Source organism: Calypte anna, chromosome 9 (genome assembly GCF_003957555.1).
Source record: "Calypte anna isolate BGI_N300 chromosome 9, bCalAnn1_v1.p, whole genome shotgun sequence".
In the NCBI taxonomy this organism is placed as follows: Eukaryota; Metazoa; Chordata; class Aves; order Apodiformes; family Trochilidae; genus Calypte; species Calypte anna.
The window spans coordinates 21,826,574-21,850,191 of record NC_044255.1 but is presented as its reverse complement, the minus strand read 5'-3'; the positions used below and the strand labels follow the sequence as shown (position 1 = coordinate 21,850,191).

At 41.5% G+C, this 23,618-nt stretch overlaps 1 protein-coding gene across 3 annotated transcripts in view; it reads right to left on the bottom strand.

Annotated features, from left to right (window-relative positions):
* GOLIM4 (golgi integral membrane protein 4) overlaps window positions 1-19,159 on the bottom strand; it is a 28,590-nt gene extending 9,431 nt beyond the window's left edge. Inside the window, exons 1-7 of one of the 3 annotated variants that reach the window (XM_030456134.1) lie at window positions 18,406-19,155; window positions 6,511-6,585; window positions 5,339-5,388; window positions 4,546-4,599; window positions 3,900-4,050; window positions 2,508-2,590; window positions 1,896-1,979 (exon numbers count right to left, since the gene is read on the bottom strand). In XM_030456134.1, coding sequence (XP_030311994.1) covers window positions 1,896-1,979; window positions 2,508-2,590; window positions 3,900-4,050; window positions 4,546-4,599; window positions 5,339-5,388; window positions 6,511-6,585; window positions 18,406-18,592 — 684 coding nt within the window. In that variant the 5' untranslated portion in view covers window positions 18,593-19,155. Of the gene's footprint in view, window positions 1-1,895; window positions 1,980-2,507; window positions 2,591-3,899; window positions 4,051-4,545; window positions 4,600-5,338; window positions 5,389-6,510; window positions 6,586-18,405 lie in introns of all 3 variants that reach the window. The other 2 variants (XM_030456135.1, XM_030456136.1) reach the window with 2 other exon arrangements.
* Window positions 19,160-23,618: the final 4,459 nt, after the last annotated feature.

Sequence of the window (23,618 nt, the reverse complement as noted above, 5' to 3'; positions counted from 1 at the left end):
ATCAATAGGAAAGCAGACAGGCACAATGCATTGATGGACAATGCCATATACTCATACAGAACAATATCCACAGTGCTACAGATTGACATGATGCAGTGCAGAACAGCTCTGAAGCCAGACACACCTTGAAGCATCTCCAAAAGCCTATGGCATCCATTAAATGTGATGGGCCTAAAAGCAAAGCAGAACTGCAGTAATTACTCTTGTCATTCCAGAAGGAGGCTTCTCTTTCCTGATTTACTGTTGGAGAGTCCAATGAGACATTTTAGAGGAAAAAAATAGTATTTACTTAATGTAAGACTAATGCACAGGTTTCTGATTTGGTTTTTTGGGTTTTTTTTCCCCTCCCCACTGACTGCTCATGTAGAGAGACTCAAGAGCTGGGATATTTAAACAGAGAATGTTCAGATCAGGACTCAAGTCAGTACTCTGTTCCTCTGCATGAGTTGTTCTGAGCTGAACACTGGGATTCAAGGCATTTTTGCTGGCAGAAAGACAAGGTCTATAAAAATATATCATCAGTCTGTCTGGCTGCTTGAGTTGTGGAAAAGTACAAAGGTGACAATGCCTTAAAGATTCAGGTCACAAATTCATTAGTGCAGTATTGACTACTGGTATTTAATGTCTAGAGGTCTCTTAGAAATAAAGGGATCATTTATCCAGCTGCATCTCCAAGCAGTAATCCCTTGTGAACTTTCTGTAGCTGGTTTGCAGGAGAAACTCTGCAAGTGGGGAAAATAGCTTCTGCTCTGAAAGAATGTGCAAGACTCTTCTGTTGAAGAAAAGGTTCTCCATAGGATAAATGGCACACTCACAGAAAAGCTTCCTGTGTCACAGGCTTTCTAATTAAAGAACTGAATCAGAGCCATGGGAAGTATATGGACCTTCCCTGTGGATCTGGTGAACCTTAAATCAAAGCCTGCACCTGCCCCTGTGGAATTTCAGATGTGAATATGTACATACCAAGCAGCTAATGGGGCCAGTGGGAGAAGAGCTTAAAATTTGCTGCCAGCCCATTTTAGTACTGGAAATTAAGATTCTTCATCTATTTAGTCTACAAGGGACTTTGCTAGTCTTGCCCTATTTTTGGAATATCTACACATACAGACATGCACAAGCAAAACTGGGGGAAAAAAAAAAAGAATCCAATGCTTTAAGTGCTGGTAATGATTCTGAAGACTATGATAATACTTAAATGAAGGAAACAAGTCAGGAATAAAAATAACTTGAAGCTGGCTCTTTGTCTTCCCCTCTGATCTTTCATCAATAATCTTCCACTGCTCCAACCTGACTCCTACCTTCAGATTCCCTGTGGCCTACCCAGCTTGCACCAACACAGCTGGCTGCATGTGCAAGTGTCTGGCAAACACTTCACTTGAAAATGACATTTAAGTGAGGTAATGCTGCTTTTTAACTAATTTGAGCTCCACCTGAAGTTTACCATCCTTGTGTATCAGTCGCTCTGCTGCGCTGAGGTTTCTCTAGCCTGAGAAACCTCCTAGTCATATATAAAAAGAGACTTGATAGCATCCCAGCATCCAGGTCTCTACAGTGCTGCATGGGCATGCTGGAGTGTGGGATGTTTGACTAACAGGAGTTCTGTCAGAGAAGAGAGAGAAAGAAAGGGATTTGACAGCTCTCATGGAAGCAGATAATCATCTTATCAGTAATACATGCACTCCCAGGCTTACAGTACAGCTCTTTTACTTTCTGACAGCCCTACAATGTGCTGCAGCTTCTTCTAAAGAGCAACCCTTGAACTCATGCATTCCCCTGCAGCCTGGTGCCAGCTGCAAATTCCCCATGCGAGAGGCTCCATGCACGACAGGACAGCTGAACTAGAAGAAACAAGTTTTAGGAAGGTAGAGCTGGTAGAAGCTGCTTTCCTTTCTGACCTGTGCAGCAGCTAGTGCACTCTTGTGGTCTTCCAAAGTCACTACAAGCTGGTTGTGTTGGGAGAGTAAGTTCTTATGCTGTTGCTACACAAAAAGAAGAACATGAAATGTTTCACAAAAAAAGTTCATTCTAAAAGTAAATGAGGTCACCTGGGGGATTTTGAACTAGGAATATAATTCAATTTATCTCTAAAAGAAAATCCTGAGTTGGAATGACAGCATTTACTTCATGTGGAACACATGTGAAACACACAAGCATGCCAGGAAAGAAAATTTTGGAGGCCAGAATTGGAGTAACTAAAACAAAGTTTAAAGTTGGAGTAGATGCTGATGAATGATTTTGATGAACTTCACTTGCCAAAGCACAATTCTTAACTTGCAAGGTCAAATTTCCAATTCTGATTTTTATACTAAATTTGGATTTTATTTTTTTTTTTTCAAAGAAGCACATAACTAAAATGCAAGCAGCAAAAGACAAGCAACCCAGTTCAGCCACATTCCTCTTCTTTTTGCCACATAACAGAAGCTACAAGTCTTTAGCATAGCTCACTTCTGGCTTGTTAAAACTTGGAAACATTTTTATTTTTCCTAATGGGCTTCAAGTTCTCCTACCTTGACATCTTGGAGCTGGGTGTGAATGTCTTGGTGAGCTTTCCTCAGCTGTCTGTTCTCCTCCCGTAAGTTATAGAGGGATTCTGGTTAAAAGAAATTGAATGAAAAACAGAATGAAAACCCAGTCAGATGGATAGTACTAGATTAACCACCAAAATCATAAACTGTAACACAAACTACCTAAAATCCCATGCTACTGCTATAGTAGAAATAGATTCCAGTAACTATCTGGCTTCTTTATTTTACATCTCTCCCCAGCCCTGTAAAAAGCCTTAAATTTTCAAGCAGAAAATAGTAAAATGTGGTTCTATTTTGTCTGCAACTGGAATAATGCAGCACTGTCCATGCTGGGGGCTGCAGACAGCAAAATTCACTACAGCAACCTGAATCTTTCAGATGCAGAGAGGAAGCCACCCCTCCTCTCCTTCCCCCCCCAGCACATCTGGCAAGTGAGAATTTTTTTGTCATAGGACTCTATAGCTATTCTTTTGGATGAGGTGCCCAGCTGGCCAGCATCCTTAAAAAGTTCTGGGACCAGGGAGAAGGGGGCTTCTCTTCCCACTTCTGACATTATGTTGATGGGGAATACTGGAACAAACACAGGGAAGCTCTTCCCACGCTCCAAGCTGCCAGGCTGCAATCCAGCTCAGTCCAGAGCTGTGTGACTCCACTGGTGCTGTGCCCAGGCAGAACTACTAAACACAGCTCTGCCTGCAAAACACTGTGTAGACAAAACTGCAGACAGCTCCAAAACTAACTTACGTGTTAGTGATACATGGCAGGAAGCAGCTGAAGGCCCTGGGAGGGGAGAACCCCTTCCTTTTTTATTATTTGTAATTAGGATTGAAGAGGTCTGCAGACTACAAAGGATCTTTGTAACAGGAAACAAGATGCCAACAGTAAAAAAATTAAGACTTCAGCATACAGGTGCATCATGTTTCAGAGAGGCTGATACATAAAGAGAAAATGAGGTATAAAATGTACATAAAGAGGCACAATTACATCTCTGACAGAAGTGGCAAACACTCTTAGACTGCCTTTCATTTACAAAAAAAAAGACTTAAGAGGCAAATGGGTTCTTCCAGGTTTATAACAGTCTTAGAACTAAACATGAAAGACGGGATAAACCAGCCACTGACACTTGATGGGCTTTTAAGTGCTCTGTTTCTTAGTATTTCTCTAACCTAGACAAAAACACAAAGCACACATACTAATAGATTTCAGAAAGTGAGGAAAGAAAATCATTAGAAAAATGTAACTTATCAGAAAGCCTAAGATGAATGGATGACACATTAGTGAGAGGAGAGCAATGCCTTCCTGCATCACATCACACAAATCAAAATGAAAAAACACACATTTGTATATGGGCAGCCAGGTAGAGGTTGCATATACCCTTCAGCTTAGAGATCTCCTGCTCCTTCTCCTGCTGCAGCTGCAAGTATCTCTCCTTGTGATCATTGAAAGTTCTGCTGAACTCTTCCCCTTGTTTTCGGTGGTCTTCCTCAAGGTCAGCATGCTGCTTCTTTAGTTCTTCATGTTGACTCTGTGAACACCAAGTTGGACACTGGAACAGTGCATTGTCTGCACACATGAGGCTAATTTTGTCTCTGGCAATTTGCTAACTAAGCCCAGATGAGTGGGAAGCATCCATGACAAGCAGTTTATTATTTAAAGCATGCGATTTCCACGTCTTCTCTAACACCAAATGACGTCCATGATGAGTGGTCTCCTGTTCTAGGGCTACACCACCTCACCTCAAAGTTGCCTTGTCCCACAGGGAGTTGGCTGAACATGTTTAGGAAATCCCTTACCTGCCAAACTAGGTGAAGTCTGATAAGCCAGTGTTCCAAACAACTGGTTGCTCTGGAGCAGATTAAATTACCAACTCAAAAATACAGCAGGAAAGCATCTTTTAAGGGTAGTGTTGCAAGAGGAGGGCACCCTGGAGGCACTGACACTCTGGAGGGAGTGACCTGGAACTGCTGAATCCGTGGAATCCCTCCCACAGCCCTGGGGAATGGGGATGCCCATCACCCACCTTCAGCATCTGGTGCTGCACGCTCAGGGCGCTGTACCGGCTGTTGGAGTCTTGCTGTAAAACACAACCCAAACCTTGGTGTTACACACAACAACTCTGTCACCCCTCTGACCTCTGCACAAGCACTTAAAGAGTTTGGAGTCAGGAGGCAAGGGACACAACTTCCCAGGTAACAAGTTCGCTCTCCACTTGCCTCGGAACACGACAAGCACATATACTTTGCACTTACTGAATGTGTTTTAATTGAGGTTACTCAGCTTACAATCTGCTCCCCAGTTTCAACATGAAGCAGCCATAAAATCCTAATTTACTTGTCTACAGGTCTCTGGGGTCTTTTGCCAGATTCAGCTTTCCTTCTGGCCATTAGTACATAAAAGAAAGTTTCCTTATGTTTTTACACTTGCAAGTTCAAAGACCACATGTTAGAAAATTGTCACTTTCCCCTGACCTTTTCTCTGTGGACTAAGCTAAAAAAAGTAATTTATAATGCTTTGTAATACCCTTTTCCCATTGGTAACAATACATTTGAACTAACATGATATAAACAGGAAGGTATTTTCTAAATTAAAATTTCTGGAAATGTATTAGGATCCCCTATTGCAGCTCAAATAATAATAATTTTTTATTATGCAGTAACAGCACCTAGGCATGCAGAGTAAGACTTGAACAAGTGAGTGCTCTTTCAATTAGCATTTTGTCAGACCACTTTAAACAGTTAAAATTGCAAATTCCTTTTTCTTGCAACTCAAATGGCATCAATTATTAAAAGCTTTTACTAGGAATGATGACTTACCCTTCCTTTATTTAGTGTTTCCTGTGCTTCTAGTTTATAAACAAGAAAATCTACAATGTAAAAGAGAAAATACTGATGAAACATACAGGAAGATTAGAGTCTTAAATAACATAAGTGTTGCATACATAAATTAAGATCTGAATGCTTATGCAGTGTATTTTTTTTCAGATCTTATAAAAGTAGGGAGAATTTTAAACAATCCTCAAGTTTTGATGAGATCTTTTCATTAAGAAGTTTCAGAATTTCAGAAAGTTCCACATCAATGTGATATGTTCCATATCAAAGTGATATGAAGGGTGAACAGACTCAAGAATACTAAGGAATTAAATCTGTTACATCAATGCTGTGGCATCATTCAAAAGAAAAGGACATTTGTAAATTGTGTTTTCTGGTATTAGGATTTTAAAAAACATGTATTTAAGATATAGCAAAGTCGAGATTCAGTTTAAATAAAACAAAATTTTCCCCTTTTGCTCCTTGAGGCTCTTTCCAGGATCTGAATGCCGACTCACACTTGCCTGGCTCTACACTAGGTGGCACCAGAAACCTTATCAAGAACTGCACGGTAAGACTTAAACGTTCTTCATTCTTCCTGAAGTAGTGGCAGAGCCTTCAGTTTGGGGAAAAAAACACACATTTTCCTGTGAAAACTGGAGTAAATTTAGAACAACAAAATACTCAGAGAATTCCAGAGGACTGCACTCTGCTGAGGTTTCAGAGAGGGAAGATGTCTAAGAAATAAGAACGTGTGCCAACATTTCCCCCTCACATGCACCTAGAACTTAGTTTTAATCAGAGAAAAGGACATGAGCATGTGTTTACTCTTAAGAACATGTAAAAATATTGATTAGGAGTCTGTTGTCACATTGATGTGTTTCTGGTTCAAGTTTTGAATCTTCAGCATGCTGGAAGAGGCTTTCCTTATGCCCACGTTCCACAGAGCTGTCAGGTCTATGGACACTGTTATACACACACCTATGTATATACTGGGACATTTTGCAGTCATCTGTAAACAGTACTGAAGATTTTACTTTCAAAAATTACATTTAAAAAACGGACTAAAAAGATCTGCCAAGGTGGCACAGGTAATGCATGTCAGAAACTTGAACTAAGCTACTTCTAAAAAAATACTCAATTTATCTTAAATGTCAAAGTGAAAAGCGTGTTTTTACCTTCTTTTGCTTTCTTATGTTCAAGCCTTTCCTTTTGTAGTGACTTTTCTAATCTTGACCTGTGCTCGTATACAACTGAAAAGGGAAATTTTGGACACAATTGATTTTATAAGCAAGATACACAAAAAATACCACCCACCCCCAACAGACACAGAAAGCACTGGCACAGAATGTACCAGGAAAAGACAAGTGGAATGAGGTCATAGGATAAAGGACTGTTTACATAGTTTGGGATAGTAGTGTTTGGGGTTTTTTTTTTAATGCTTTATTGATCATGAACTCTGGGGTGTTTCCACTGCATGGAATGTGAGTGATTTCTTTATGGGACAGTCAGCTATGGTGGAGCTACAGGAAAGCTACCAAACACCTTCAGGTATTCAGGTGGACATTTCCCCTGCTTTCCTTCTCTCCTGCCTTGCTTGTAAATGGCCAAGCTCAGTTTAACACAAGTCCTTTTCCCAATTATAAATTTTCACTCTTGGAAAGAGTTATTCATTTGAATTAGCTGAAGGTGATTTTCCCCTTCAAAACTAGGAAAATCATTTTCTGAGAAGTAAACCATTAGTAAACATAAGACTTCAGCTGGAAGCATCCAATGAAGATCTGTATCTTGGCAGTCAAAGAAAACTCCTTTTGCCCCTTAAAACATGTTTTTAATTCCACCAAGGTGCATTCTGCAGGGTGGCTTATCTACAAGTGTTTATGTTTTTGCTCAGAAGGTGAATTACTAATCAATCCTTGTCACCTATCTCTACTTTGCTATTTATCTTCTGAAGTCAAGGGCATCAGTGAACTATGTGTCAACATCCTCTGCAACAAAACAAGCACCTAATGAATATTCACAAAGTCACCAGCAAGCAAACTCTCAAGAAAGAGAGAAAAAAAAATATGGCAGCTTTACAGTGATGGTTTCATTTAGGGACTGTGGATGCTGGACTACAGGGCAAAAGAAGAGTGGTAGTGGCACAGCAACTCAGGAGAGAAATGAAAATCCATAATGGGTTCCCCCTCCCATGCAATCAGGAGTGGATTTTTGGCAGACAAAATGGATCCACAAATGGATTCAGAAATAACATTTGCCATTTTGCTCCTTTTTCTTCCTCAGCTCCTCCTCCTGAGTGTGTGTCTGGGGGAAAACCTGCACAACAAACCCATGGTAAGGGGAAGAAGAAAGGTGAAGGAGAACTCATGATTTTGGGGTTTGGGGACCCTGATGCTCTGTGCATTTCCCAGCCAATTGCAGCTCTGCTGAGCTTTGGCTTCACCTGCTCAGCTTGGAAATGCTGGAGAGAAGCTGGAAATGCCTTAAAACAGCCCCCAGGATGGCCAAAAGGGCTAAGAAAAAGCTTCCTCCTTCACCTCTCCCCTCTTAGTTCATTTTCTGGTTGGTTCAGCAACGTTTTTCTCTGATCAAGTCCATAATGTGCAACGTAAAGAAGATTCTGATTGAGCAAATAATTGTTAAAAAAGCATAACTTCAGGATTTTTTCACTTGTTCATTTGGGCAGTAGACTGCAGATCAGACTTTCTAAGTACATACAGGAGTTTATCTCCCATAAATGTGAATTATTTCCACCAGTCAGAAACCTCCCAGGCAGAAGTCCAAACTACAAGGCTCTTGTTACTACAGCAGATTTCTCCTTCACTACCAGTCTGGATATAAAGATGCCTGAGCAACAATCTCAAAGAAATAACTACACTGTAAAACATTTTCTATTATAGGTTTCCCAGCTTGGGGGAGGTGGAACCTACATAAAGAAACTGGCAGATTCCTACTGGTGTGATGCACTGACACAGCACTTCACAAATCATCTTTTCATAGGGTAAATTCTCAATGTTGTACTGAGCTTTTCATAAATAATTGGATTTTGAACATTTAATACAATGGTACCAAAAAGTCATCTCAATATGCACTATTCCAAAGCTGGGATAATGCCAGGTATCAGTTTAATTCTCTAAATTACCTATAAAATGTCACCTATATGAATGAAGAATAAGGTGAATCCACAGAGAAGTGATCCAGCTTCAAACAGCAAAGCCCCCCAAAACCAGGAGCATGCAGGTTGTTAAAATGCCTTTGGCCTTCAACAAGGAAATATTTCACAGTAATTTAATTGGGTTCAATTCAAGAAAGTCTTTGAATCAAGATTTTTCTCATAAAGAAGTGAAAGTGGAGGGAAAGGTGGGAGGCTGGAGGGTGAGGATTACACCACTCTGACCACTGCTGAACGTTAATTGCAACACAGGAGTCAAGCAATGGGATGAAAGCAAAATTATTCAACAGTCATGGTTATTTCTCTTAGATTTGCTTTGCCCCTCTAAGCAGTAAAACTGTTATTAAGTGAAACAAGCCCTTATTGTCTATTTAAAAGGCAGTATTTCCTATTTCACATTATCAGCAATTTTGCAACTGTGTTACTTTGGTATTTTGGTCTGTCAGAAGCATGATTCAGACCTAAAATAGCTCAGCTCCCATTATCTTACATACTGGAAAATTAAAATTACATAGGGATTTAAAAGATACATGATGAAAGAATTCTTATTAATTTAATTTTTATTGTTTCTTATGCAGTTTTGCAATCTCTCTCGAGCCTACAGTAATAACTTTCATTTAAAACCAGCAGACTTCAGTAGTCTTGGCAACATTCAATGTTAATTTCTCTCAGACTGTGGCAGAGTTGAACCAGCAGTGTGTTGTAATCCACACTGGCACTTTCCTACTAGCACTATGAAGGTCTGTAGAACACAGATTTGTATAAAAATACACTTAATTTCCAATTCTTGTCACTGAAGCTAGAAGCATATAAAATGTGAACCATGCAAACAGCTGCTGAGAGAGTATTTCCATGAGCCAACCAAGGACCCTTTCAATATGGGGATGTAGGACAGGTTTTTTTTTATAGTCTGATGACAATATAAAATTTTATCTCAGCAGAGAATTCTTGACTCATCTGATGCTAATGGTTCATACTGGGAGAACACACTGTTAATAGAACATTGCTCCCCAAGATTCCAGCTCTGTACATGGTTAAGGCAGTGAATCTGAGATCAATCAATAAGATATTTCACTGCAGATGATGTTATCCAAAACAGATTATCAAAAAAAAACCTTTGGGTAGCTCCTGGAGGAGTATGAGGATTCCACACCACAGTACAACCCAGCCTGGTCCCAGCACACACTCCACCTGTTTCACAGTCTCACTGGAGAGTTGAGCAATAAATGAATATTCCAGTGACACCACAAACATCTAGGAAATAACTGAGATATTCTCACAGGAAAGATTTGGAAAACTGTGGTTTTAAGTACAACACAAGATAAGAACCTTACAGAAACCCTGGATTTACAATATATTGAACACAATATTGAAGCTTTTTCGTATTTTATGCCCTTGAAGTTTTCTGGTTTTAATTTACATAAAAAGAACAAAACCAGAAGCCAAGATAATGAGTGAAAACCAAAAATTTTTCTGGCTCAGTTATGGAATAGTTCTGCATACTGAACTGCTCAGAACAGTTTGGGAGTTACCTGCCAGCTGACATGAGAGGAATCCAATTAAAACCCACAGCTCACTTCTTAGCCAAAGCTGTGAGACTCCTGCTTTTGGCTCCACAAACTCCTGCTCCATCCCTAGTGTCTTACCCAGGAGAAGAACTCTCAGGGATGCTCTCAATGAAGTTTGTTTTCCATCAAGGGGTTTTCACACTAAGAGTGCAGAGCTTGGTAAAAGATTAGGACAAGGGACCAGAACTGAGCATGAGAGAACTTCAGAAGGCTCTGGAATGTGTAGACAGTACAGGTAAAAAGATAAGAAAATTCACATGCTTATCAAACTTCCAGCTTTGCATCCTCAAGAAGAAAAGAGGAAATCTGAAGCACAACATGGAAATGTTACACATCTTTGAGGTTTTGCTTTGATTGAAGCTCTGGAAAGAGGGGAATGCTGGATAAACTGGCACACTAAATGCAGGTTGCCCCAGAAATACTTTGATTTCAAAGAAATATTTGTGGCCTCTATGCAATTACAAAGATGACATGAAAATTAATTTCTACACTGGAGTAAGCATCTACATTTAATAGAATCCTTTCACCCCCCCTAGCCTCATCTACTCTCTTAAAAGTCAGTAACACCTCTAGGAACAACAGGCAAACAAATTGCAAGTAAAATATAATGATAGGGTTGGATGTAGGGAGGTATTTATCACACTGAAGCATTAAACTGTAAAAGGTGCTGCTGAAAATAAAAGTTTGAGAAGGGGTTTTAAAGGCAATTAAATATTTAATCCCTAAAGCTAGGCATGACATCCCTAAAGAAAGCTCAGACATGACTTTTATTAAGAAGGAGATCACCTTTTCCATCCAAGAAAAAATTTCCTGTGCACTCCACAAAATATTTTTTCCGGGTTTTAGTGTCAGCCATGGTTATAACATGCTGGGGCAATTAGCATCTCATCTTGCATATGCATTTTTCTATGCACCTGTCTACACTTAAGGTATACTTTTAGAAATACAATAAATGCAAATAGTTCAAACAAAACCTGTTCAGTGATTTCAGACTTTCAATTCTTAAGGTCAGCAGATTTCCATCTAAAAAAAATTCCACTCTTTTCCTTTTATCATTTTCTTCTCCCCATTATTCTGCCTCTTTTGCCACCACACACCAAGACCATTTTGAAGAAAACACACATTCAGAAGAGCTGCAGAGACAGGAGTTTCCTTCTCACATCATCTCTGAATGTCTGGGTCTGTTCAGCTCACAGCTTCAGGAAACAAGGGTCTGTTCTTTCTCTCAAAAATTGTTTTAGACTTATTTTTCAATTTTATTCAGCAGCCTAGAGACTCTAACTACATGGTGTTAGAATCTAGATAGAAACATATATATATATTCAGAAACTAGTACAAAATTGACACTGAAGCATCATCTATACATACACATCCACATTGTTTTAATGACCTCTCCTAACCAAAAGTTCTATTTGCATTTTTATCATGATGGAATATGGCAAAACCTGATGTAACAGCTATGGTTATCACCTTACAAAACTGTTAAACCACTTCCTTAAATTAGTTTTTGAGAGGGGACCTGGTAGCCAGCTCCAGTTTCAAAAAAAAAACCAGCACACAGGCATCAGTAATTTAAGGTTCAGAATATTTTTTTTTTTTGTAACAGAAGATGACTGTCAAACCTCACAATATGCATCCAGGCATGACAGATTAACTGAAACCCTGAAAATGGACCTGGTTAATGTGGTGGCCTGGAGAGCAACAACAGGCTGCTTACTGTGCCCTCCAGGAGCACAAGCAGGACATAATTCTCTCAGCATCTCTCTAATTAAGCCCTGGAAGTGACTGCCAAAAATTAAGGACCTGAGTCACCTCAGAAAAATACAACACTGGGGTAACTTCAGAAACCTTGGGGGAAGAAAAAAATTTAAGAAGAGGTGGAGTAATGACAGTTTCTTCATTAAAGATACACAGTAGGAAATCTGAAGTTTGGGTTATGTCAGATCACCAGAAAAAGCTCAGCAGACCCTTCTCTAAACAAGAGGCAGCACAAAACCAAACTGAATTCCTGAAGTGCTTACCCCAGGCTGCAACATGACAAGAAACTTATGTCCCTGAATCCTAAAAATCCCAACAACAAAAAAAAAGGACCCAACAAAAGATTCTGCCTTATTATTTCTGCACAGTTCATGTTTTCAGTAATCTGAATTACTCAGCTTTCATAACTGCTAAATTTGAAAACTGCACCTGACTTACACCACGAGATCTTTCATTGCTTTCTGTACACAAAGATCCCATTCCAAATGAGCAAAGTGAATTTCATCAGCCACAAACTGCTGGCAACATCCTCACCACTCCAGAAGAGATGCTACAGTGCATACTCAGCTCTCACTGTGGGTGGAAACCTTCCCCATGAGGTTCCCCCACCCACCTCCCCAGGCTGACCAGCCCAGTGAGACAATGTGTTTGGATCAGCTTGAAAGACTTAAGAACTCAATCCCTTTTGCTCATGGAGGATGTCATTCCACTCTGCTCTTCAGTTTTAACAGTGAAGTAACAGCCTTCACTGAACCATTCCAGGAGGACCTGATTCTCAGATCATAGAATCATAGAATCATAGAATTGGCTGGATCATATCCTTACAAGTTTTGTCAGTGCAAATGGAAAGTCTCAACCACCCTGAAACTCTTTGTAACCAACTGAACTGTGCTGCTGACTATTTCAGCTATGACTTTCAGATGGTGATTGTAGCTGTTTCATCCTCTGCTTCTCTACTGGTCTCCCTCCAGCAAAGCTGATGATCTTTTCTGTGAGGCAGGAGCTGCTTTCAAGCCTTGGCCTGCTAGGAACATGGAACAGAGGATGACTGACAGAGAAGCCAGAATACAAACTCATTAAAGCATCCACCCAGCTTGTATCCCTCCTCTTCTCTCAGCTCTGAGGGATCACAAACCCAGACACATCACTCACTCAGGAGCTTTAAAAAGCTTACATCATCAGTAACAAGCAGTTGCAGAATACTGGCTCTATCTTACTTCAGTCTTTTAGCTTCCAGGCTCAAAATTAAACTGGGGGAACAACAAAACCAAGGGAACAAAGCCCACCCTGTAACCTCACATTGTTCAGCATTCCTTCTGACTCCAGGCTGTGTGATCTTCAGCCCAGATTCCAACCTGGGTACAGATATAACATTGCAGCACTGGCAGGAATTTATCCTGGAAGTATTGTGTCCCCAAGGGAAGTGATATTAGGGCATTCAGACAGAGATTAAAGAAATGAAAAAAAAATATATATAAATATGGGTGTTTGCTCAATTTATCTTTCCAGTCATAGAATTCAGCTGCTGGGACTCTTCATCATTAGGGATCTAGAAGCAACAACCCAGTGCCTGGAGGTAACTGAACAAAGCTCTGGCACCTCTTCTGAAATGAGATTATGAAGAAATCTTGATAATTCCAGATAACCTGAAGAACTCAGGTGGAGCTGCAAAACATTTATTTCTATCTACATTTTATATATACAAATGCATATATGAATAGCCATTTAGAGCACCTAGATGTTCTGTACTAAAAATTTGCACAAGTACCTTCAACTGTTCAATGTGTTTTTAAGTATTTAGAACATTAAACACCCAGTGGAAAAGGAGGATGGAAATACAAAAATCAGGTTCTTAGATGAGGTTGCAAAAACCAAAGCATACCATTACTGAATGAGAAGACAGGATACCAAGAATGGTAACAGACTCAGAGATGCTATTTTTGCAATTCAATGCAATACTGCACTTACGTGCCAGCAGCACACAGGGAACACCAACCTCTGCTACAAATGTGCTACCACAGATCTCAGAAAGCAACAAAACACAATCAAAAGCAGCACTGTAGTGTTAGGTGCAGTCTGAAACTAACAGTAATCACAGGAACATGGACTGCTGTTTCTATGGGGAACCATCAGACCACAGGAACAGCACACTCTGCTTATAATGCATGTGAAAAATAAACCAACAAGCACTAGCTCTTCCTAGCTCTGCCAACTTCAGACCTAAGTTTAAACAGGAGCACTATAAAAAAGCAAAGGGGAGGAGGGTGCAAGCTGGTGATACATCCACATCTCCACACACTCCCCATACACCTCCAGGGAGCAAACTAAGAGCAGTTTTGTCCTCTCTGTGGTTAGTATGCTGACGGACATAAGAAATGTTAAGCACTGAAGTTACAGGGAACCGTGATCTAGTTTTGTCATGCATCACACAGGGCTCTGTACACAGAGCTGCTATGGGTCAACTTCTAGCAGGTCACCAAGGGGGAGCCACTGTTTAGGACAAATGGCACAACTGGCACAGGAATCCCATGTCTGCTTTTCAGCTGGTGCTTTCTAGAGCTGCATCAGGTAGCTTCGAAAAGACCCACACCTTGGCTACAGCAGGGCAAACTCTGAACTCCTGGGTGCAGAGATCCTGCTGGATTAGCTCCCAAGATGATAGCATGGCCTCAGACTGCACAGGGACTGCTTCAGCCCATCAAATGTGTTAAGACTCTAAGAGAAAGAGTAGGAAAATTCAGGTAGTAAAAGGCACTAAATTTAGGCTGTTGTTAGGATCAGGGATTGAAACAGATTAAAGAGATTAATATAGTACACAAGGGGTTACTTAATACCCAGAGGATGAGAAGACAGAAGATGTAAGGGAGAAAAAGACATTTATAGATACATTCAGTCTTGAAATAGTCAAAGATATGATAAGGCTCATCTCCAGCTGTCAATGTGTTCCTGTTCTAGTAACTCAAGTCTCTTCTTATACAGCCAATACCTTAGGAATTAGTCTGGCACGTCTTTGTAGGAGGTAAAGAATGTCAAGTTTTGTTTTTATCATTTTAAGAAATACTAAACAAGATTATTTTCATGTTTCAGACATATAATGCTCAGAGGACAAGATTTTAAATTAATCAGCTTACTAGGAAGATCAGCTTCTCTGAAAGAGCTTACAGATTAACACTGACTCCAGGTTTTCTTAGCAGCCAAAAAATTCTCAGTCATCTCTGAATTTTGCCTCCAGAATTCTCTCTCTGGGTTACCAAAGCAGCCCTGCTTTCTCCATGCCCATCAGAATTTTGTTACAGAGATAAAAATGTCAAATTATGTCATTCTTTTCTGTGAGAAGTTTAGCTTGCAAATACAAAATCTTCTAAAATGTGAGCTGTCTAAAGGGAGGAAGAGGGAGAGGAAGCTCCAGATCCCAGCTCCTCCAGACCAGATATTCTTACCATCATTCAAGTCTCCCCTCCTTCCAGCTGCACCACAGTGCACAAATATTTCTCAGCTGAGCACCTGAAGCTACAACCACCAGAAGCAGCCAAACAGTCATGTGCAGATCTCTTTGGATCAGGTGCATGGACTAAACAATTGAGACCTCTTACTGCACCATTTTTCAATGATCTCTACATTCTGCCTTGCAAGATGAGCTCTTTCCACTTTCCAGCCCAGTTCATGGGGTGCTTGAGGAAAATATGGCAATGAAAAAGATAAAAATCAGAGACAAGTGGCTTTTCCAGCAAAACCAGAAAATACTGCTCATTTAGGCACTAAGAACTGGCAAAATACCAAAGCTTATTACCTACCTAGAAGAAAAACCTAAAAAACTGTGCAAAGACAGAAAAATCCAAGGTGATACAAGGAAGCAAAGGGAACCTACACTCCAAGCTACCCCCAAGGATCATTCTTAACATTTTGGGCATTCAGAAGTCCAAAACTGTGACCTTATACATAAACTAAGGAGTTACCTGTGATCCTTAAGCATTTCACAAACTGACTCCTGTTTCACCCAGAAGCCCTAAGAGTGTTCCTCTGTGTGTAGTAAGGCCCCAGCAGTCACAGGAAAACCCAACTCAAGTTTATAAACCAGGAGTTATTCCCAAGCTATCCAAAGTTATTGCTTAGAGCAGCATCTACAGAAAAACTGATGACTCTGTGTGGAAAAGGTAAGTTTCTCTGCTTTAGTACTGAAATATTTTGTTGTTCTCATAAAGGAATAACCTGAAAAAATAATCTCTGGTGTTCTTAAGGACAACAGAGAGATGTAGCCTAGTTTGTTGTGCTGTTCTGGTGGGGTTTTTTGGTTTGTTTTTGCTAATGTTTGGCAATAGCAACACTGTTGACTTAAAATCCAGGCTATTTATAAACAAAAGTTCAAAGTGCAGTCAGACAGAGCACCTACAAATAGAGGCTCTTCCGTCAGAACTTTGTTTTATTGAAACATCTCTGTTTAAAGAAGACTCCTTCCTGTGCCTGTATCAAAACATTAAATAGGAAAGGTTCAGAAATGGTTTATTATATCAACAGCACACTACATGTGTATCTCCATGTGAGCTCTGCACAAGCCTGGATTCTAAATTCCCTGTGTTTTTCTTACCAATAAACTGCTATGGCAAAAATCCAAGTGATTGTACAGGGCAGGCCATCCCCAAAAGAATCATTAAATGTACATGGAAAAAAACTCCTCCCAAGTCCTTAGGAATATAAGGACTTTATTTAAGTGGGAGATTAGGCATGTAATGCTTGCTGCTGCATTTACTATGTCTCTGGGCTTTCACTCACCCTCACTCAGGTATAGAAGCTATTACCATAATTCAGGAAAATGGTAAAGAACCCATTTAATTCTTATATTATATTCTCCTTGTATTCTGTGACTTAATTGCTAGCATATTTTTTCCTAAACAAGGTTTACTGCTATTATACCATGCACAAATAAGATCTGCTTACCACTGGCACAGGTCCCAGAACCATGTGAATTTGTGGCACTGATAATCTCATATAAAAATGTTTTCAGGTTCTGGTCTAAATTTTACATTTCTCATTGATACACTGAAAGAAGCAAGAGAATACCTCTATAAAATGCAGCATTGCTACCACATGCATCAACTACTAGCTGCCTGCTGCTTCAGTGAACTTGCTTGGAGAGATAACAGCTTATCAAAATATTTCACAAGTGCAAAGTTCAAACAGTCCAGACTCAATGTATCTGATCAAGAGAATCTCTCCTCTGTGTTAGGATGAAGTTTGTTATATGCTCCTCTTTGGTATAGCCAGAGGAACAGAAAAAGCCAACTTGCTGAACTTGAGAACAAGATGCTCCTGTGTCCTCTTCAAATACTGCTGGCAAACAGACAGACCTTAAAGTAGCCCTTTAGCCATCTGCCACATACTCATCTTCACAGCCCAATATTTATACCTTTTTTGTGACTAAAATGAAGGTTTCTGTCAATTTTTTTACCTAGAAATGGCCCAAAATTCAAATACTAAGTAATGATGGCCTCAGATCGGAGATAAACATACTCATGTAAAAAATCACTGTAAGAACCTAACAGCATGAGCCCAATTCTGCACTTTCTGCATAAAAAGTGTATGCTTCCAGGCATGCTCTTATGGATGCTTCCAGTGAAAATTATTGTTGAAGATCACCCAAAAGGTTAAGTACTGTTACAGCAGCCAGAGCAGACCACTCTTACCCTTGTTCTATTCTGTTCTGAAAACTCTTTAATAAGAGTTTTGAAAGTTGGCTCTGGACTTTGTATGTGCCAACCTGGTAACTTTGCATTTGACAGTTATGACCTGTCTTGAACTTTCTAGAAAACTGATGCTTCATGTATGTATCTGCTGCTTAGCATCTGATTTATGGACATGCAGATGTCAGACATCAGCATCTTTTCATCTGCAAACACAGGGCTCCCACCTTTGGTGCATCCTTAAACCAAAACACACATGGATCTGTATTTATGTGGCACCTCGAAGCCTAGAGATCCCAAGTTACTCCAAAAAGTAATAGAACTGCCTTACCCAAATGATTTATTTAAACTTTAATAATTACCCTTTTAAAAAATGCTTTGTTAGAATATTCCTCTCGCTCCTGGAGCTATTTAAGGTTTATGCTGTCCAAGAACTGCAGCTTTGCATCTTTGCAGCTGAATGTTCTCTCGGCAGCATAATATTAATGCTCCTAAATAATAAACCAGACAGAAGCACAGAGAACTGGTGGTGGTCTGAAGGGTTTAGATGAGCAGCAGGCACTGTGCCTGCCTTTCCCATATAGAGCAGGAACTGCCAAGTGATGTGCAGCCCCCTGGGAATAAGAGTCACTCCATAAAACGTGTGGGAGCCAGGGGGAATGAAAAGCTCTCTAGAAGCCTGTGACAAAACCTTACATTGCTTTCAGCAGGGTGAGGATCCTACCCACGGTGGATACCAAAACCGCAGGGGCTGGAGGGAGAGAACGGAGAGAAGGGCCCAAGGAGCAAAACTTTGTCAGAAGGTGGACAGCTGGAGCCCAGACTTCCCCAGAGAAGGAGGAGAGCATTCTGCAAGCCTTAGGAAAAGGAGCAGAAGCTCCTGCCCGAGGTAGGTACCTTGTAACTGAGCTGAGAGGGACTCTTGGTGCTGCTGGTACTTGAACGCCGTGGCCTCCGCCTTCCTCAGCTGGCCCTGCAGCTCGTAGTACAGCATCGCCCCGTAGAGGAAGCCGAACACCACAGTCAAAAGCAGGAGGGTCTGGAAAATCCGCTTCTGTTTTCGGGAGCACATCCCGTTGCCCATGTCCCCGGCGGGGTCCCGAGGGCCCCCCACCCCTCACAGTTTAGCAGCGGGCGGCTGGTGGCGGCGGGCGAGAAGACGGTGACATCGGAGGCCCCGAGATGAAGAGGATGAGGAGGAGGAGGAGGGCGGGACGGAGGGCGGGAGGGGCCGGACGAAAGCCTCAGCCCCTGGGCACCTCGGCGGTTTGTCCCTGCCTGCGGGAGGGAGCGGAGCCGGCGGGACTCTGCGGAGCAAGGGGCGGGTGCCCCATCCGCATGCTGGGGCCGCGGGGCTGCCCAGTGCTTCCCGGCCCCTCCGGCGGCGGGAAGGGAGGCTGCCGGCTGACTGACTGACTGACTGCCCCGGCTCCCCGCGGCAGGGGCGGGCAGCGGAGCGGGATACGGCGGCCTGCGGGTCGGGCTCCTCAAGCGGTGCCTTCAGCCCGGCCCCGCCGCGGGGACCCGCCCGGACGGTGGCTGCGCCGTCAGTCACCACCTGAGAGAAACAAAGGCGACTTCTTCCCTCACACTCCCCCCCTGGCCCCAGCTCCGCACTTACGTGTCACCCCCGCTCCGCCGCGGCTCCCCGCCGCGGGATCCCCGAAGGAAGTCCCGCTCCGGGAGCGGCCTCATTGGGCCCAACCGCGGGTCTCTCCCCTCCCTTCGGGGCGGCAGCTCCGGAGCGCATTGGGTGCCCGCCGCGTCCGTCCGGAGCTCCGCTTCCCTCCTCCCGCCCTTCTCCTCACCTCCAGACCAGAGCCTGCGGGTCACCTGTGTGTGCCCGGTGAGGGGCGGCGGGGGCTGAGGTGGGGGTGTGACACCCGGTGGCGGGTGTGGCACCGCCTGGGACAGGGTGACAGAAGGTGACAGGGAGTGGCTGATGGGGTGACTTACAGGGGGTGACAGACGGGAGGTGACTGACAGGGTGGCTGACAGGGGGTGACTGTCAGGGGGTGACAGGGCCCATGGCGGCTGGGGGTTCCTCAGGGGCCTTTGGAGCAGCTCTGAGGGACACCCGACTCTCGTCATGAGGCGACTCAGACTGAGTGTACAAGCCCCAAAGAGGCTGTTGTTACAACCAAACACCTGATTTATTGACACTCTTCATCAGATAATTTAATTTTTTAATTTTTTTTTCGTGGTTCATTGGCCTCACTTGGTTTCAGAGTGTCGGCCTGGGCTGCTTTTTGCTTCTCCAAGAGCCGCTGCTGAATCTTCATGCAGGGCCTGAGTTTTTATCTGTGGTAACATCGTGCTCCCAAATGCCACTGTCCTGTGGAGAAAAGGTGAGAGAGGGCTTGGGGCATTTGTCCTTAACCCAGCATGGTTTCAGAATTACCATAACTTGGAGTTCTCTCTAGTGGGGTATTCCATTGCAGGGGGAAAAAACCAAACAAACAATTAAACAAACCAAAACTGTTACAAACCAACAAAGTTTCAAGCTAAACTATAAATAATAATAAGCAAAAAATCGCAGATGTACTCTAAAGTTATTTTTGTAAATATGTCTAACTCGTAGGTCTGTGTTCTTCACAGGCATTGTTCTTTCTTAAAAGAAAAGCTACATCAAAGACGCTCCAAGTTTTGGTGTTCAAATACTCTACATATACCCGTAATGAATAGCAGTCAGTACCACAAGCTGGAATTACTTCTATCTGAATCTATTCCAAATTTATACTTGTTTTTTGAATTAACAGAATGCTCTGCTGTCTGTTTGAGGACAGAAGTGTTGAAATTTATTAGTTAGGCACCCAGGAAGAAATTGTAATTGCTTTGAAATAGTGATACTTAAAAAAAAAAATAATTAATTTCTGTTGCCTTGAAGAAGCTTCCTAAAGTTCTTGAAGTTATATTTGAGAGCTTTGATTTGTGCTGCAGTATTGCAGCCATTCAGATGAGTTAATTTCTTGTGTTTCCACCTTTTGCTTCCATTACCTGTAAGTATAGACAAACCAGTCTATACCTTGGCTTTTGGTCACTTTGCAGTGGAGGACAATTGGCTCACCAGCAACTTCATCTGAATATAGTTGTCATTTGGGGTTATCATGATCAACACACATCAAAAATTAAGAGGACACTGAACTGTCACCATCATTTAATACCTATCCCAAATCCATTTAATTGATCATGTTGTTAATATGCTTCATCTGCTTGTAGAAATTGGCAGTACCATTAACAAATGCTGAGGAAAAAAAAGCAATTTTTCCCCTGTTGCTTAATCAAATTTTACTTGCAATCAGTAATAGCTGGTCCTGTATCTTCTCTTTAGCTCTTTTAAACTGTGATTTGTCATAAGAAACCAATTAAGAGTTAAAATGAGGAACTTATTGAGAGCAGGGAACTATTATGTGAAGCCATTAGGCAAATGTGAATCGAAAGTCCCAAAATAGAAAGGTTTGAACCTAAAAGAGAGTGTACTGTGTTAAAAAGCATTAGATCAGTTGCTAGGAGAGCAATGTTACCTTGACTAATCCCTGAATGAGTTACAGATATAATCAGAAAAGATGGGGAATAAGTGCTTTCTGAGCCCTGCTGTACCACAGGCAGCCTGCACCAGGGAATCAGTCCATGGGCCGGTATTTATACACGTGTTAATCAACTTTAGCTTCATTTAATGAGCAAAATGAGCCTTGTGCAATCAGACTGTGGGGCATTTTGTGTAAGGACAGGCAGCTGGCCAGTTCATTGGCCAATTTCAGTTAAAATTTAACCAGGTTATAGAAATGTGGAGCAACATGAAGTTGCTACAGGTTTTGAGAAATCAGAGGCACACTATTAAAAGTAGCACCCTGTAAGTTCCCTAACAGAAAGAAAGGCTTTATGTGCTCAGGCTCAATTGGATCACAGAGAACCTGGTCAGGGGTGAGATGTTAGAAATATCCCATTTCTCTGGGACATGGGTTCCCCCCATCAACCACAAAGGTGTGGGAAGCCAGTCCTCAGTAAGCTTGGGTGTCACAGAACTACATGGTTTTCTTGTTCTCTTTGTTTTCCTCCTCCTAATGTAATTCCCTTGTATTTTCTTTCTTTTTTTTTTTTTTTTTCTCTGTCCATTTTACTGAGCTTGATTCTGAGATTGTTTTGTAGCTAGGGATACCAGCTTCTAATAAAAATGATCACTGAATAGCTTTGAGTTTTTCCAGAATGATCAAATAAACACACTAGGTAAATAGATCAGGCAGCAGGATTTTTTATTGCTTTATTTTAAAACCTACCAATCAATGGATCAGAGATCCAAAGCGATGGAAATACGCAGTGAAGTTTGTCCCTTACAAGTCACAGCCCATCCATTTGGTTGCCAGAAGTTAAGGAATGTCCTGGCAAGGCATATGTGATTACCTCTCCAGCTACAAAGTACATTCCAGCCACAGATGTTTGGGCAAGAATGACCTTTTTGTCCAGTGACTGGAGCTTACCAATGTGTACAAAGATTGTTTTAACACTCACTGTCATTTATTAGTGCTCAGGAACTGAAGGAATAAAAAGGTTGGGTGTGAAGAGGTGAATGTTCCTGGGAAAATTGAATTTATCCTTGCCTGAGGTCATAGTTTGTGACACTGGGGCAAGTCAGGCTTTTTATAGCTGAGTTATCAGCTGCCTGTGCCTGAGTGTCCAGCTTAAGTAATCAGTTGAACTCTGTTTGCTGATGTCCTAATTTAAGGTGAGGACAAGGAGGGCTGTGTTCCAACATAGAAAGTGCAGTGCTACTTAATATTCTGAAAAAACCCCAATAAATCAAACATAAGATATCCCAAACCAGACACTCAAAGTTAATGCAGCTTTCACTTTTTTTTTTTTCTTTCTGGTGCCTCAGTTCTGGCTGTAGAGCAGGAGATGATGATGACTGACTTCTACCTCGTGGAGCCATATACAGGTACATTTTCCTAAATCACTCAGCATTCATGGTAGGAATGGTAAGAAATGCATAAGTATACAGAAAAAAATTGAGATGGCATTTCATCCTGAAGGGAGAAAATGGGGTTGCTAGCAGAGATGAGTGAGGAGGGTACACTCTGACTTTGAATATCTTGTGTCTGGTGCTTCCTGACAAATAGTCTTGGCATTTTACTGCCTCCAGAACATTATCCTTTGTAAATAATTAATGCTGGTAAGCAGGCACATTAAAATGTACATTAAAATGTACAGTTATTTTAATAGGAAGTAATGGAGCTCTGTGAGCCATGGATTTGCAAATTTACATCTAGGCTGCATTTGGAATTGCCATAAATTTTGTCACTCCCAGACAGTCATTACAGATGAACTTCAGGGGGCAGTAATCCAGGGTATCCTGTGTTGGAACCTCAAGGCAAAATTTCTAAGAAACACTGGAATTTGATCAGCTTATTTCTGCAATCTCCTCAGATCATTACCTGCTGCATTGTTCTTAACATGACAGCTGCCAGCAAAACTAATAGGAACCACTTAAAACAAATTATAGGACCCCAAATCATTTAAATACCATGTTCAATCATGAATTGACTTTAAACAATGGTCAGATGATCCACCTTGTAAGAAACTTCCCTCTGGTAACCCCTGTGTTTCTGTGGGCTGCTGTTTTACCAAAAAAAAAAGAAGAAAAATTGTGATGTTTGAGTGCTAATGATAGTCATGATTAAGGGGTTGGATATTTGAGCCTTAAGGCACTTACTAAGAGCAGGTTATTTTCATCTGACAGAGGTGCTCCAAGACAGGCCTCTGTGTGTATTTTGATTCTGTGTGTTTTATTTCTACTACAAATCAATCTGAGCCACCAACTAAAATGCAAAGAGCAGTAATGTTCAGGCTGCCCCATTTTGTAGTATGAGCAGCTCTGCTTGAAACACATGGGGCTGAGCCTGCAGTGAGAGGGGGACTGGAAAAAAGGAATCTCAACTCCTTTGGGGACCACCATGCAAATATCAAAATAGTTTGGATATGGGTGGGTTTTTTCTGTGTTTCAGAGTGTTGGGGAATCCTATGTCCTAGCTGAATAATTTTGGAAGGTGGGCTCCTCCATTTGACTGTTTTGAAAGTCATCAGCTGCAGTCTGTATTCTATGAGTTAGAAGC